The sequence below is a fragment of the Watersipora subatra genome, chromosome 9, assembly GCF_963576615.1.
Source record: "Watersipora subatra chromosome 9, tzWatSuba1.1, whole genome shotgun sequence".
Classification (NCBI taxonomy): domain Eukaryota; kingdom Metazoa; phylum Bryozoa; class Gymnolaemata; order Cheilostomatida; family Watersiporidae; genus Watersipora; species Watersipora subatra.
The window spans coordinates 1,127,177-1,143,580 of record NC_088716.1 but is presented as its reverse complement, the minus strand read 5'-3'; the positions used below and the strand labels follow the sequence as shown (position 1 = coordinate 1,143,580).

General features: G+C 36.2%; 1 protein-coding gene across 1 annotated transcript in view; it reads left to right on the top strand.

The window, feature by feature from the left end:
• LOC137404150 (nuclear mitotic apparatus protein 1-like) overlaps positions 1–13,526 on the top strand; it is a 321,406-nt gene extending 307,880 nt beyond the window's left edge. The window contains exons 4-5 of the mRNA XM_068090305.1: positions 12,832–12,927; positions 13,326–13,526. Of these exons, the coding sequence (XP_067946406.1) occupies positions 12,832–12,927; positions 13,326–13,429 (200 nt within the window). The 3' untranslated portion in view covers positions 13,430–13,526. The remainder of the gene's footprint in view (positions 1–12,831; positions 12,928–13,325) is intronic.
• Positions 13,527–16,404: the final 2,878 nt, after the last annotated feature.

Below are 16,404 nucleotides of genomic sequence, written 5' to 3'. Positions count from 1 at the left end.
TGATGTTAGTTTCCAACACATTCACAGCACTCAAACACTAGTTTCCATTTCAGTCAGTGCTTTTGTTATTTCCTATTTATTGGTATGACGTCATTGCAATAAGCCAAAACTTTCCTCAAGCTATTTGCAGTGTACACGCAGTCACAACCAGCCAAGCTATGTTCATTAATTGTAGGCAAGCTTTAATATCAAAATGATTCTTTTGAAACCTCAAGTTGAGCTGGAGGTTTTGGGCGATGTCAAAACACTTGTCAAACAGTATTTATATGTTCTTTAGTAGTTGTGGTTTTGTTGTCTCATTCTTCACTCATCATCAGTTTTAATCTTGACTATGAGTTTTCATGCTCTCAAAGTCTGATGAGATAAAATGAGAGACATATCAGTTTATCTTTTAGTTTTAGATTTCCAGTGCTTTCTATTATTCAGTTGTCTTCTCTTTATCATCTATTTAGTCAGTTTACCCTATTCTATTTTTAGACTATCAACACAATAGTCCATGACTGCGGTGTTAAGTCACATGACATAAGCAACATGTCATCTTATTTGCGTTTGTACTCCTATTTTCAAATTTTTAACTTTTCATTCATTTGAAGCATCTACATACAGCTGCACCCGATGTTTACATTATCAGTGCTGCTGCTTGAATCTGCCAGCCATATTTTAAAATTGGAGCAAACCATGAACTGAAGACTAAGTTTACTCTGACTGCCACTGTAACAGTGTATTTTTATAAAATTCTCATAGTTCAAGGCTATTCTGTCCCTTTGGTTGCTTACAGTCTCCAATATGACAGCTGGCATCAAAAAGGTCTTGATATTATACTGTTTTTACGTTCAGGAGTTATGTGCTCTTCTATGTTCAAATAATCTGATTGTTCAGCCTCATTAACTAGCAGATGGAAATAGAACAACTATGGTGCAACAATATCTATCATAAATTAGGAATACTTGATTATCTACATGTATCACATAGACCTGCACATGTCTGTAAATTGGGAGTTACACTCTCCATATGCATATTGCTCTAATGATTAGAAAATGATCAATTAGTGACACTAATAAGAGCATAAAAGATATATTCCCTTATTCACCACCCACAAGACTCGCTTATCTCAGCTCATCATGTACCCTGATCATCACAACTACATATAGCTGCCGTATTTCTTGTGTAGGCTTCCTGTTACATTGTGTGCTGTTCCCTTCCCAGTTACTCGCTTATTCTGGCAGTTCCAATGTTCAGGCCAGATAGGTTAGTGGTTGGCTCCAGTTTCAGCATCCCAGTACTTTCTTTAAAGGCTTAGTACATGTCATGTCCAATATAAAACAAGAGTGAGGAAAGTTTTGACCTTTTTAGAATTTTTCACTTCAAAGAATCTTCTTGGTTTTAATTTCAAATTTTCATCTTGTGTATTAAAATATATTACCGGAAAACCTCTAACTGAACGCTATGGCGCTCTATTTTCTACCCTTTTTTACAGTGGTGTTCAATTGGAGGTGGCATTCATATTGAGGCAGGCATGCAGTGTACTTTTTGAATGGCTCGTCAGAATTCTCGAAATATAAACTTAGCTCTATTACGGGCGAAGCGAAACATAAATATTATCACTTTTAAACATAATCATATCGTTTACATTAATAACGATTTTTTTTATTGTTAGCGATTAATTATCAATACTGTATAATGGGCTCTTTTCTACTGATCACTTGATATTATGGGTTCATAAAAGTCAAAGAAAGTCAGTGACAGTCAAATAAAGGTGGTATTCAAATGTAGGTAGCGTTCAGAGGTTTTACGGTATATTAGATTTGAATTGTTATAGGGAGAGTGTTATTTTAGGATATCAAAGTACTTTTATGTACTACTAGTCAAAGCATCTAGAGATGCTTTGACTAATGCTTAACATAATAATACCTCACTAATTTTTGACTCCCCTTATAATATCTTCTTGTTCATCAATAGAAATAGAGCCATACCTCAACATACGAGCTTAATTAGTTCTGAAACATAGCTCCCATTTCAATTCTCATATCTCCAAACAATTTTTCTTATGTATTTAATAAAAAGGAATTAATTGGTTCCTTCCAGTAGAATAAAGAGGCTAAAGTGGATATTACATTGGAAATGTGTTTTCATTGGTTTAATTCACCACCTGCAGTCACAAAGTAACAAGCACCTATCTAATGGGTATGGTCTACAATAATTATTTAGATAATTAGATGAGTAACAAGTAACATATCTAATGATTATGATCTACAATAAAACAACATCTTTATATGCAGTACTGTATAGAGTTCTCACCTTCGAGACAGATGGTATAGAGGCTAGCGGTGGTTCAGGAAATACTTGACTACAACTCATTCTGAACACTACACTTTTGTTACGCTACGCAACAGTAAATATACTTTACATTTAACTTAAATTAATTTAGCTGATTACGCATACAATTATAAATAAGTTTTTATTTCACCTTAAGCTTATTCAATTTTTGTTTTCCATTTTTGTACTTTTCGAATAAGATCATTTTGCTTCACTTTTATATTTTTTATCACTTTCACTCACAGCTAGCTTTCTTTATCATTTTTATCCGCCGAGAAAGAATCAGTGATGCTGTTCTCGTAAGCATTGAAACTGTCTCGTATGCTAGTATCTCTAATTTGTCTCATATCTCAAGGCATGTATTGGCTCAGAATTCATCTCGTATCTTAAATTTGTTACCAGTTGAAACGCTCTTTTATCGACGCATACAGTGTTTCTATTGTTCATTTCACAAAGGAAGAGAGTGGATGTTTACATAGGATTAATATAGCTATCTAAGAATATATTTGTACTATAATATATTAGTAAATATATTACCAAAAATTCTGTCACCACTCGCAGGTTTCACTGCCGATTTTTTAACCTAGTTTATCAAGCAGTTTTAAATAACCTAAATTCTGTGGTGATTGTCACAAAAGGAAAAGATGAGAGTCAGCAATATAGTAGCCCGGTGAAGTTTTGTTTACAAGCTATACTATGTGACAGACAATCTGGTGAATGCCAGCTGGTCACATTGGTTGAGTGCTCTCTTCATTTCCATTCACTGATTTAAAATAGCTCAACTTTTAGCACTGGGTGGTCCCTCATTGTGTGGCAATAGCTAAAAACTGTCAGTTTGAGTTCAACAATAGAGGATAGTAGGTGGGCCTTGGGTGTGATGCAGAGGGCTCGAGGTCAACTCTATGGTGAAACTCTCAGTAAGACATAATAGTAACAAGTAATAATAGTAATTATAATATTAATAATAGTAATGTTTGTAGTACTTTATAGCTATCAACTAAAACTAGTAATTTATTGATAATACTTTGTTTATAGCTCTGTTTCTCTTGTTTCCTAAACAGATAGAGAAGTGGTATCACATGTTTTAATTCCATCCTGTATCACACCTGTATTATTTATTAACGATTTTGTGTGTTTATATGGAATTCTTATATAAGGCGCATCATGGCGAGTAACAATCATGCTAATCCTTCCATGACAGTTTCATCTTATTTTACAATTTCAGGTCAACTTAATAAAAAGTTTGATATCATCAAGAATTTTATTACTCTTCGATAACTATCTGCGGATTAGATACGCCCAACCAAAGGTTGACAATGTACGCTCACTACGCATGGGGATTATTCTGTACTTTGCTCGTATGAAACTATGTCATATGCAGAGGAACTTTGGCTGAATGACAGATCAAGTTGACTTAGAGGGTATGTCAGAGGATATTCAGTTTATAATTTAGAATTGTTTACTGCTAAAATTACCATGAAACCTCAATATGAATGACATTGCATTCTATTTTTAACCTTTTCCCAATTTATAATAGCGGTCAAATAGATGGTAGTGTTGTATTTTGTAAATAGCTCGTCTGAATTTTGAAAGGTAAGTTTGACCCTTTGTCAGGCGAAATCAATGTCTTAACCCTTAAGGTCATTAACCTTTTTGAAAGCAATAAATCTGCTAACTTGTTGAGGATCTCTAAATAACAAGCATGGGAAGCCGAGTAATATCTCTACTAGTTGATATCTATTGCTTGCAATTAATCCGCGATGATTCGTATAGCAGGTGATTCTGTTGCCTTGCCTTGAAATTTGTTAGTGCTTCAAATTTTTTATTTTGTTATAAGTTTGGAGGTATAATATCATGCTATACTATATTTAACATAGTTGCATACAAGCTCATTGCACTCATCGATATGTTTGCTACAGTTTGCAGTCAAAACTGACAGGATAACCGTAATGATGCTATTAAATAATATATGCTATAAATCTGGAGCTTTACAAGCTTTATAGTAATAAGTTAGTAGATCTTACAAATGTATACATTCACGAACAAGTGACAAACAAACCGTACTTACTACCTGCAGAAACAAAAATTAAGATCTTTGAAACTGAATATTTGCTCGTCAGCTTCGCCGATTGTGTTCCGATTGTTGCATTCGATAGAACAAACATCTTTTGGCTATTCAATATCTTCCATAGTGTTTTCTGATCTCAACTCTTCTTCTGCCCCGCTGAACTAAATGATATTAACGTTCAAACATCTTTTTGAGCAGAGCGAGACAACTACGGGTTGCGTTTCGTGCAAATGATAAACCTATAGCGGCATCGCTAAGCACAACTTTTAGACTAAAACTAGTCACTCACATACCATCGTAAATATAAACCGTTTTTTACATACATCAAAGTATCAAGAGCGTGTCAAACCAAAGATCTACTTTTAGCAGGGCAGTATCCACCTGTTTGAAAATGGTACTGCAGGAAAAGTCTAAGAGAGGTACCGAACGCCCTCTCAGTTGGGGGAGGGGGGTCTGGGGATCCTCCTCCGGAAAAATCTTTAGTATGTATAACTAGTCAAAATGGTGCAAATCTAGCACACTTGGCTTCTGATGGGCACATGTTTTAACAGCAATTTTTTATAAATATATTACTGTTTATTGAGATTGTCTTTAACAACGCTTATTAAAAATATAATGTGAATGAGAGCTGCAAAAGGGGTTGGCCACTGCTAGCATGAGGTAGAATTATCACCGGGTATAATGCTGAATGGTGTAGAAGACGAGTAGTCTCCTATGAAATAATTTATTTAAATAATATTGTAGAGTTGAATGGTAAAATTAATAGAGCACCATGTTAAAAATAATGCACTTATACTATAGTCTATAATACTGAGCAAGAAGTAGAAGATTCAAGTTTGAGCTATCAAATAATATTTGATCAAATAATATTTTATTTTACCGTTTGGAAAGTCAAGCCGATGTTGACTGGTATTTTCAGCTTTTATTCTTTTCCAAGGAGGCGCGATTTCTTTTGCACAAAGCAACGCCTTTCGGGTAATCGTTTCATATCTTAATTTATCTACTAATATCTTGTTGATGATATTTAAAATTTACTAGCATTCATATCCTTTGTTTAACGTTCCGAGACGGCAGCTTAATAAACGTCTATCGAAAGCGACATAAATGCCGTTTCCCCACGCAACCGATAAACGACCTTTTGGCAATTTTGCCAGCCAAAGTGATAAAATCAAGCAAAAATGACATGAATTCCGGGATTTTTATCTTCACAAATAGGTACTACCATGGCAGTAGCTGCAGTATAGGATGATACGGCCCTGACGATTAGTCTAATACAGATATTATTCATTTTTACTGTGTTGCTTTGAAAGCTAATTATAATCGTTTGTTATTAATGGAACCGAGTCATTATTACTACAATTTGGAGAACAATTTTTTACTTGCTATTATGGGTTTGTAAAGTTAAAAAAATGTCGAAGTGATGTTCAAATGGAGGTAACATTCATTTATAGGTTTTACAGTAAGTTAAAAAAATTGAAAAGAATTTATCAACTGCTTTTTGATTGCATATGCTAATACCAAACTTTGTCTTTATAAAAGTTGTAAAAATACTTAAATAGTGTTCACTCACTGCTAACTTGCCTTGTCACATGATAAAATATACTAACCAAAATTACCTAAAACCTAAAATATATAAATGACCAAAGATAAAATATCTAATTTTATTGATTTAAGCTGGCGTACCTTATCACAATTATGGCCACATTTTGCAATGAGCAGACAAATCCTTATTTCAAACAAAACTTCATGTGTCTTTGAAAAGCGTAACAAGCTTTCAAGCATCCTTGACTTCAATGTTGTTTATTATCTGCCCTTAAACTATGTGTTTGGTATTTGGGAATGTATATGAGAAGCACTTGCCTTAATTTGTAGAGCTTGACTAGTACGTGCCACTAGCTATCTTACTATGTGTGACATTGGCTAGCAAGTGTCTATAAGTTATGCATTGTTGTTGCTAGCTGAATGTGAGTAGCTGATATGCTGGGATATTTAACATATGTGTACTTACTTAAGTCTTTAAATATTTTCATTAACTATTTACTGTGTGTGATTGATTATTACTAAAATGTAATATAAAACATTGTATTAAGTACCTACATATTAATCAAAAATATTAATTAAATATTAAATATTTACTGTTTGTGATAGACTATTTCTAAAATGTAATATAAAACATTGTACTCAGTACTTACATGGTAATCAAAGACGGATATTTATCTTGAGTTCTATTCAATTGTAGCAACACGGATTGTATAAAGGTTTGTTTTATAAAATTTCCTATTCGTCCCATTACTGCTAGTGGTCACAATGTGAATATTTATAGTGCCCGAGGCCATTCTGTTACTAGTAAAATAACATCATTTTTGTTATTTTATTATATGAAATTAAGCAGATAAACTTCACTTTAAATACTAAACAGAAAGTGAAACTAACCAAGGCTGTGGAACCGGCCAATCATGAAGCTGCAGTAACAACTAGCTTCTGTTCCTTTATTCAATATCTGATAAATTCATCATGAATCACTGTTTGAGTTGATCTTATTCAGCTCAGCCAATCAGGAGACAGATAACATTATTATAGCCAGCTACAAGCTATAAAGAAGCCTGTAGTAGTCAGAGCAGGTTACAAACAGAATAGCAACAGGTAAGTATAACTTATATATCATATTAGCATCTGTTGATATTGTACTTACTGGGAATAATAGAGTAGATGAGGAGAGACACTGAGTCAGTGTGATTATAATATAACTCTGACCTCCTGAGACTATCACTCTCTACCCTGAGGAGACTCATAGAGTCTGTCATGTAGTGAGGTTAAGTTAAGGTCAGGAGGCTCTGGTCTCATTCATCAGTCATATTCAGACCAGCAAATACTTCCTACTGCAGATATTTCATGTTTCTCAGCTCTGCCAGAGTCTGACATCCCTGGGCCTACCTTTAATACTCTGTAAATATCCAGGGTTCAGCTGCAACCACTCTGTTATGGTTGGCAGCTTTCCAACTCTGCAGTTGAGTCACATTTTGTACCCATTTCTCTATCATATTTTACTGTATGCAGCAGCTAATAGAGTGCAGTACATATGTTACAGTTAAACATGGAAGGACTGCTGAAGGATTATGTTAAAGAGAGAAAGATAGAGATTAGTGCTTTGAGGGCAGCCTTAAAGTCAGTCCAACCAGCAGAGCTGCTGAGGTTACTGATTACTATCAAGCATGACTCATACACAGCTGTTATGTTAGCTGCAGAAGAAGCCCACACAGAAATCTGTCGTCTGCTTCTCTCACCAATCAGAAGAACAGCAGACGAGTTGCTCTGGATGAAGCAGAAGATTGGACGTACAGCACTACACATTGCTGTATGGTGTGGAGACAACAATGAGTGTGTAGAGTTGCTGATAGACACAGTGAGTGATGAGAGGAAGTACGAGTTTGTAGCAGAGAAGACTGAATACGGTAGCACAGCTATAGCATGGGCTGCAATGTGTGGAAGTAGCAAGTGTATAGAGTCCCTCCTCTACAACTTCTCCTCACTACAGAGAGACTCCCTATTAAACATACAGGATATCAACCTCTACACTCCACTACACGATGCAGCATCCAATGGAGAGACGACTGCTCTGAAGGTCATGTTAGGATCCGTGTCTCTAGTGACTGTCTCTTCACTCCTCAACATAAAGAATAAATACAAAAGGACTCCATTGGAGGATGCTGAGTATTGGGGAGAGAAGGAATCATCAGAGCTGTTGAGGAAATGGCAGCTGAAGTCACTAGTAGAAGGTAGGATTGTTATACAGTGTGATACCAGCTACTCACTTGAACTGTTCTACTGCTAAACTCTTCAGTCTCAGCAACTTTCTACTGAAAATCTAAACTAATGCTAGTAATTCATTCATTGTATACATTTACTGTTGAACCCTGGGACATACCCTGGATAATTGCATCTCTATTTTCCTGTAAACTCACTGAGTCTTGCATAGACAGAGTGCTGCTTGTCTCCAGCCTCCCGCTGAACAGTTTATAGTCTGAGTATTTAAATTAATACTAATATTCAAAACTGGTAGGATTGAAGTGATGTTAGCAGCTCTTTAAATATCAACTCCTTGTGGCAGACTCAGTAGCTTGACTCTCGTGTTCCACACTATTCTGTCTGTTAATATTTCTATATTTTGAAATGTCTGAAATGTGAAGAATTTAACACAATAGTAATGATACTATGATTATTGTATGTAGTGGTAGACTAGTGAGTCATTCCTTCAAGCTGAGGTTAGAGGTTAAACATTACACTACTTTTTGTGAATAGCTAATCATCTATGCAGCAGTTTTTGATGGAAAGTAGAAAGTATTACAACCATATTTTCCACTGCTGTAGAGTATTCACAGCATTTCAATTGTTCTTAACATAACATGACTCTATCATTTGTCATGTTTAGTAGTAGACTGAATGTCAGACTAAAGTACATATTGTAGTAGCTTCTTGCTTTAATATTCCGGCTTTAAATCTATAATAATAATAATAATAATAATAATAGGCAGAGAAGAGAAATTGTATAAATCGAATTGCTGGATGGATACATGGAATCGATCATGCAAACCGAACGTCAGAAACTGTCTTTTTATGCTTTTGTCGTCCATATACTTTTATTCACAATACACATTCACCAATACACATTCACAATGTTTTTCACCTGTTTGCCCCACCTGCTGAATTTCATATTCGCTGGTGCTGCTAATCATATATGCAGCAGTTTTTGATGGCAAGTAGAAAGTATTGTAACCATATGTTACACTGCTGTAGATTATCCACAGAATTTTAATTGTTCCTAACATAACATGACTCTAACCTTTGTCATGTTTAGTAGTAAAGTGAATGACAGACTAAAGTGAATATTGTAGTCTCCTTGCTTTCATATTCAGCCCTTAAATCTATAACAGTTAATATTCAGACTTTAAATCTATATCAATACTAATCTTTGATATAAAGATTAAAATTAGGTTAACTATTTCTTATTTTATAAACTCTAAGACAATTAGTGGTTCCATTTTCTATGGCAGATGATAACAGGAACAGCTACTATGGTGCTGAGTTCTGTTAGAGTTTCATATTTACTGGTGCTGCTTAGAGAATTCATTATCAAACAGCAAGATTAATTTTACCAGAGGCTTGACACCTTAAGACTGGTAGACGTGAAATGAGCTTCATTTTCTTCTTAGATTTTATTCGATCTACACTTATCTTTAATATTTTATCTTAATAGTAGTAGCAGCTCGACCGCTACTACTATTGCAACTCTCGTCTTTTAAAACAAACGGCAAGCATTAGCAGCCTGCCTGCCAGCCTTATGCCTGCTTACCAGCCACACCTGCTGGCACCTGTTTTTTCTGTGTCTACCTTACCGTGTCCACCGCTTGCTTGACAGTGCTTGTCTGCCACCCAGTTTGCCTGCCCTATTGGCAGAGTCAATCACGGTCATTTGTGTCGCTGCTGAGCTGACAACGATTTCTCACTTTTGCCTCCTAGTAGACAATGGTTATATGTTCTGGTCATTAAATAGACGAATTGATTGCCCTGTCTGCAAGCAAGCCTGCTCACTCTCACTGAGTCAAAAAATGATATCACGCTATGCTGCCAAATCCACAATGATCGCACGTTTCGTCTCCAAGTCGACCACCATTGCGTGTTTTTGTGGCAAGTGTTTGATTTTATCGCACTAATATGGAGTTTGTCTGCCAACCGGCGCCCGTGTCAGTCAGCCTGCATAATTATCTGCCAGCCATATAGCCGGGCTCCTCAAGACAATTCTTTATGCTTGCAGCTTGAGTCTGAATTCTGCTGAGCATATCTGTCAGGCCGACCTGCCTCTGCTCGTAGGCTCCTGCCTCTGTGCCTGCCTGCCTCTGCACCTCTCTTTCTATACACCCCTTTGCTTCTACACCTCTCCGCCTTTACACTTCTAGAATCGCCTGTGTCTCTACGGCTTTATGTACTATCCACATGTTCTTTTTTATTATATTGTAGCATTGGAAGACGCTAAGCAACAGATAAAAACACTGCAAGAGAGACATGACCAGAAACTTTCCGCTCTACGGAGAGATAGCGAGCAGAAAGTCTCTGCTCTACAGGAAAAAACTGAGCAGCAGGCAGGAGGTAACTTCCTATGTAAATGTCTTACTAGTCCATTGTTAGTATAGTACTGAGTAAGATAAGTCAGCGGTGATAGACTAGTGAGTCATTCCTTCAAGCTGGTGTTTAGATATGAAACATTACACTTCTGTACTATGAGACAATATGCGTTATCTCTTCTGTGGCAGGTGTATTAGGAACAGCTAGGGTGATGTTGCATTTTGGAGGAATTTAATATTTGCTAGTTCTTGGAGGAATTCTTACAAAAAACATCAAAATTTATTTTTGTGTAGCTTGTCTGGCAATAACTACAAAGTTTTATAACTTTTAAAAGAATTAAATTTTTCCTAAGGAATCGCGAATGGCTTATGCGTGTAGCACACTAAGTGCTGCTTCAATGCATCTAGTGGCCAGTCGTTATTCAGCCAAGGAAAGAAGTTTGCTCTGGAATTAGAAAAAGTGTATAGAACCTTTGTCAAGCAACCAGCCAGCCGGAATGCATAGATCCGCATGTTCAAGAAAGTTTCGCCTTGCAAAAAGCTTGAGCAAATTTGCAGCGTTCAGCTATCTGAGCAGTCCGGCTATTATTAGTAGTACGCTGGCCTCGGCTCCTACGAAAAGCACCTAACAGCCTGTTTGCCCCACCTACTTGGCAGTCAGCCAGCCAACCTGTCGCAAGCTTGCGTGAGTCCATGAAGCTCATGCGCTTTTGATTTAAAGTAAAGGCCGATTGCGCAATTTCACTGCTGAGTACACGACTAAATCTCACGCCACATAATCTGCCTGCCTACTTGTGTGCAAGATCGCCAGCCTCTACGCTACTATATAAAATGCACATAGAGTTTATTTATAGAACGGCTCAAGACTGAGTTCGGCCACCCACATCTGCCAGACTAGCTTGTTTCTGTCTCTGGGAACTTGCCTTTGCCTCTAGGCACTTGCCTATGTGATCCACTCTCTGCCTCTGCGCTTCTACATAGTCCCTGCTTCTACACACCTCAGTCTCTGCGCTACCATTTACATTCCTGCTTTCATGCCCATTCATTCAGTTCCTTCTGTAATTAACCCTTTTACAGGTGGTGAGACATTAATGTCGTTTTGCGATATCGATCCTAGTGGGTGGTGCGACATTAATGTCGATATCGCTCGCACTACGTATTAAGACTTACTACTGGTCTGTCTTCGTTTTTCTAATCATTTAAATACGTTATAAAGTAAAAGAACATATGTGGCGACTTGAACAACTAAATTTTAGCCATGTATCTTTTTGTTTCAACTTGTTTTGTGGCGATCGTTATCAAACGTCGTTCAATGTTTTTTTATTCAGTAAGATACTAAGCCTTTTCCACCGAATCGAATTTTATGCTTTTATGTGAACAAAAGAACTCGCGTGTATTGGTCTGTGTTCGTTATTCTATCAAATTAAGTACTTTTAAAGTAAAAGAACACATGTGAGGACTTGAATAACTACATTTTAGACATGTATCTTTTCATTTCAACTCGTTTTGGGCGATCGTTATTAATATCGATGTGTTTTTTTACTCGGTAAGATACTAAACCCTTCAAAGTGTGGTTCTACTTGTAATATGTTTTATTTGTAATATAAATACAGAATATGTTTTATTCAACATTAAAACATTATCGCAAAAACCATCAATTTTTTCAATTTTCTTAAAAATTTACATGTGTAAGGGTAGTTTAAATAGCTCATGTAGGCACAAAGGGTGTAAAACTGTTTGTACAGTGCCTTGTTATATGATACAAACATATCATACAACCATAGTGTAGCAAAAAAATATCATTTCAATAAAGTTTCAGAATTTTCATTTTTTTGAAAAATTAATTCACCAATGACGAGCTGATATAGGCTCAAAAACTCACCTGCGAAAGGGTTAACAATGCATATAAAAGCCTTGTTAGCAGGTAAATTTGCTAATGTGGCTAAGGTGCATCTACTCACCAATGTATTCAGCACACGCTGTCATTGTCAAATGTGAGCAGTGGAAGTGTTGAATATCTATCAGCAAGTTTTTTTCACTCTGTTGCAGCTCTGGATGACGCTAGACAACGAATTACAACCCTGCAAATAGAAAGTGACCAGAATGTATCAGCTCTACAGAGACAAACTCAGCAGCAAGCAGAAGGTAACTTTCTATGTTATTATTTCACTAGTCTATTGTTAGTACATTACTGAGGAAGAGAAGTCAGTTTCTTTTGTAATTGGCTATGCATGTCAGAGTTGGCAGATCTATTTACATCCAAGCACAAATATGAGCAGTAACAGTGTGGCACATGTAACAGATGGTTTTTCACGCTCACTTTTATAGCATTGGTTGAGGCTAGACAGCAAGTTACAACGCTGCGGGAGGACAGCGAGAGGATGTCGTCATTATTACGGGAAGAGGCTAGACAACGGAGAGCAGGTACTTTTATTTCTTATAAGCCCTATAAGACTATCTATTCTCCACCTCATATCTTGACTATCTAGCATCACCCAATGCTAGTAACCTATAAAATACCTACTAGTATATTTTATACTAGCTGTGGTATTGCTCTGACGGTCTGATTCTATAAGGCTGTGGTTGATCAATCATGGCTCACTCCTGGTAACTTTATGTAGATATGTTTATGCTGCTTGAGTTACGTAGGGTGTGAGAGTTTACTATGTAAGTTCATGGTGTTAAATCAAAATGGCGGCAGTTTAACTTTTACACTGCCTTTAGCATGTTGATAGAGATTTGTCATTGTTATCTCCCGGCTCTTCAGTAAAAGTAACCTTCGTTTATATATTACTTATAATGAGAAATATCTGTTTATTCAGATTTGGCTGCTACTCAGCAGAGGCTGGAACGATTCGCTGTGTACCTACAGACTCCAGGTGATACACATTTGTCAGGCAATCAATGTCACCACCCGGATAGTTAAAAGCGTGGCAGCTGAGACTGACAATCTACCCAGACAGACACTAAAGATGCCGAGTGACCTACGTTTTAGCCCAACCAGCCAATGAGCAATGACAAGAGAAATGCCCAGCCAGCCCTCAAACCAGAGGGAAGGCTTATAGTAAATAAGGACACGCTAGCCCCACTAGACCCACCACATTGTCAAAGTGATCACATGATCTTGTTCTCTGCATTGTAATACATCCTGCTTGTATTTTATTATTCTTGGTTAAATATACTTATTCTTTCAACCTTGTCTCTTCATCCATATGCAATGCTCAGTTAGACTTTCTTTAACAACCACAATATATAACTAAATCTCTTCTTTTAAAATTCATAACTTTGCTATATGAAGCAGCATTAAAGTCACTTTGATGAACATGAAAACTTATGGGTAATTTCATGAAAAAGTCCACCAGATTAAAATTTACTGTTTGTATAATATACAAAGAGCTGACGGCTGTCTCGCTTCCATTAATTGAGTTGAAAGGTGCTCCTTCCTGTCGCCATGATCTGGTAGAATTATTGACACAAATGGCAGAGATAAAATATATAATTCTCAGGATCTCTTGGCAACAGCCGGCATTATGGATGTTGCAATGCTCTGATAAGACAGTCATTGACGTGGATTGTATACATAAGGAGTCTAAATGTCGAGAGTTTTATTTATTAAATGATAAGATATCAGGGGGCGTTGTAGTTGTAGTTAGCATGTGATACATTTTATCAGAGCTTTGATGCAAGCCATGACAAGTCACCTGCCTGGTTCACATACTTCAGTCACCTGTTATGGGCGCTACTATATATAATACCAGATGAGGAATAAACATTCCTATAACAAAGTTCATAAAAAGAGAAAAGAATCCAACTGACGTTTGAGCTCTTAGCTAAGCAATTCAAGCTGATTGGTACAGAAAAATTGAATTCACAACTGAAATTGGTTTGTTATGAATATTGTCTAAGCCATATTGTGCAACAGGTAAAATGCATTCGCTCAACAGGATTTTTACGCCTGATGCACCTTAATAGACTAAACTACCTTCCGTAATAAATAGAATGATATTTGCTAGCACAGTGGCATATAGGTATTCTGTCAATAAACAGTCTTTAAACAATGTATAACACAGATCAAAGGTTAGCATAGTTGATTGAGATATCTAGCAAATACATACAAGTTGTCTTCCTGCTACAGACTTTTTCTACATTGGTTGGGAGTTACGACCTCGTGTTTTAGATAGAAAATTGTGAAGTGGTAGCATTATGACAGAAGACCTGTGGTAAATACAAATGGTAAATGAAAAGAGAAATATAATGAATTTACTCAAAGAATAAGTAAAAATACATCACATCTACCACAATGTACTCTGCAGTAGTCTAACATTTGTTTACATGCTTTCATACAAGCAAAGGTTGACTTGATAAAAAAAATTGATATATTATTTAAAATTCAGGGAACTGGTTAAAAGTTTACACATACTATTAAAAGCCAATAGAGAACAGAGAGAGACCAGGTGAAGTAGGGCATCACAATGTACATAATCTATACATATACAACACAGTAACCTATTACCAAATACAATGTTTATCAACAAAGACTCCGAGGGAAGTTTATTTAACTATGGTAGCACTTCATGGCAGGATCTTCAGAGGGTAACACTGTTGCTAAGGGAAGACAACTTACGTGGCAAAATGAATCTGGTATGAAAATACTAATAACAAAAGGGTTAATCATGAAAATAGACCAACAAGGAAAAATAATAAGATTGAAATAAAGCTGGAGGAACCAGGTAAGGGCTCTGATAAAAAAGGTACGGTAGATGCTCCTATAAAAGGAGTTCCAGAAAACTTAAAGAATTTATGTGAAGTTTTTGTGTTGTACTACATAAACATTTTTATAATTCAAAGAGTCAAGCCGGGTGTGTTTTCAATTTCAACTTAAATGTTAACATATCTTTTCGCATTTGCTAGAAAAAGGATGACATGTGTGAAGCGTTACATCTATTATATTTACAACTTCCAAGACATTCTAGTTCATTGTGATAGATCGTCAGATGTATCGACAAAAATGGTAAGAAGTACCTGCAGAATTGTTTATAAATACTGAATATCGATAGAATGGTGCAAATGTTACAGTGTCGGTCAAACAATCTGAATGTCACAAGTTGAAATATCGTCAAAAGTTATCTGTTATCTCAACCTTGACCCTTGCATACAGATAGACGACAAACAGGCAGTACCTCTTATAATATTATAAATATTTTGTTGTTTCGGTTTATTTGACACATAAATTATTTGTTATTAGTTTTACTTTGCAGAATATACTTTGTTGTTTAGAAAAAATAAGCAAATCATTGTTAATGGATATCAAAGATGTGCATTTCCCATGAACTTTTTATAAAATTACGGCAGCCTTGATTTATAAAACCAGTAAGATTTAGCGGTTAAAAAAAAAGTTGTCTATGCAAACTAATAATAGAGCAGTTATGGTGCAGCCAACCAATTAGAAGAGTTAAGTATAGTTTTTCCTTTTTCTTTGGCCCAAATGGTTAGTTTGAAAGGCTATTGGAGTAGATTAGCCAATTTACCTGTATTTCACATCCTTATAAATCCCCACATTGTAAACTTTCCTGGAACATATTATTTAAGTCGTAGAAGCGCTTACTGTACTCTGAAGTATTACTACTGTGTTAAACAAAGAACTATTATTAGCCTGAGGCGATTAATCCAATCCATTACAATTCTCCATCACCAGAGACCCGGCCCTCTCATGAAGATCTGGTGAAGATGTTGAGAAGGCCAAAGGAAGCACACACAATTCAGTGAAATGAGCAGATGGCCATCTGACAAGGGGATCCAAAAAAGGCTCCCCTATTTGCACCGGAAGACTGAATCTGGCTTCTGAATAAAAGAAAAAAATGAGGGGACCATCCCAAATTTAAAGTAAAGTTTGTAGGGCCT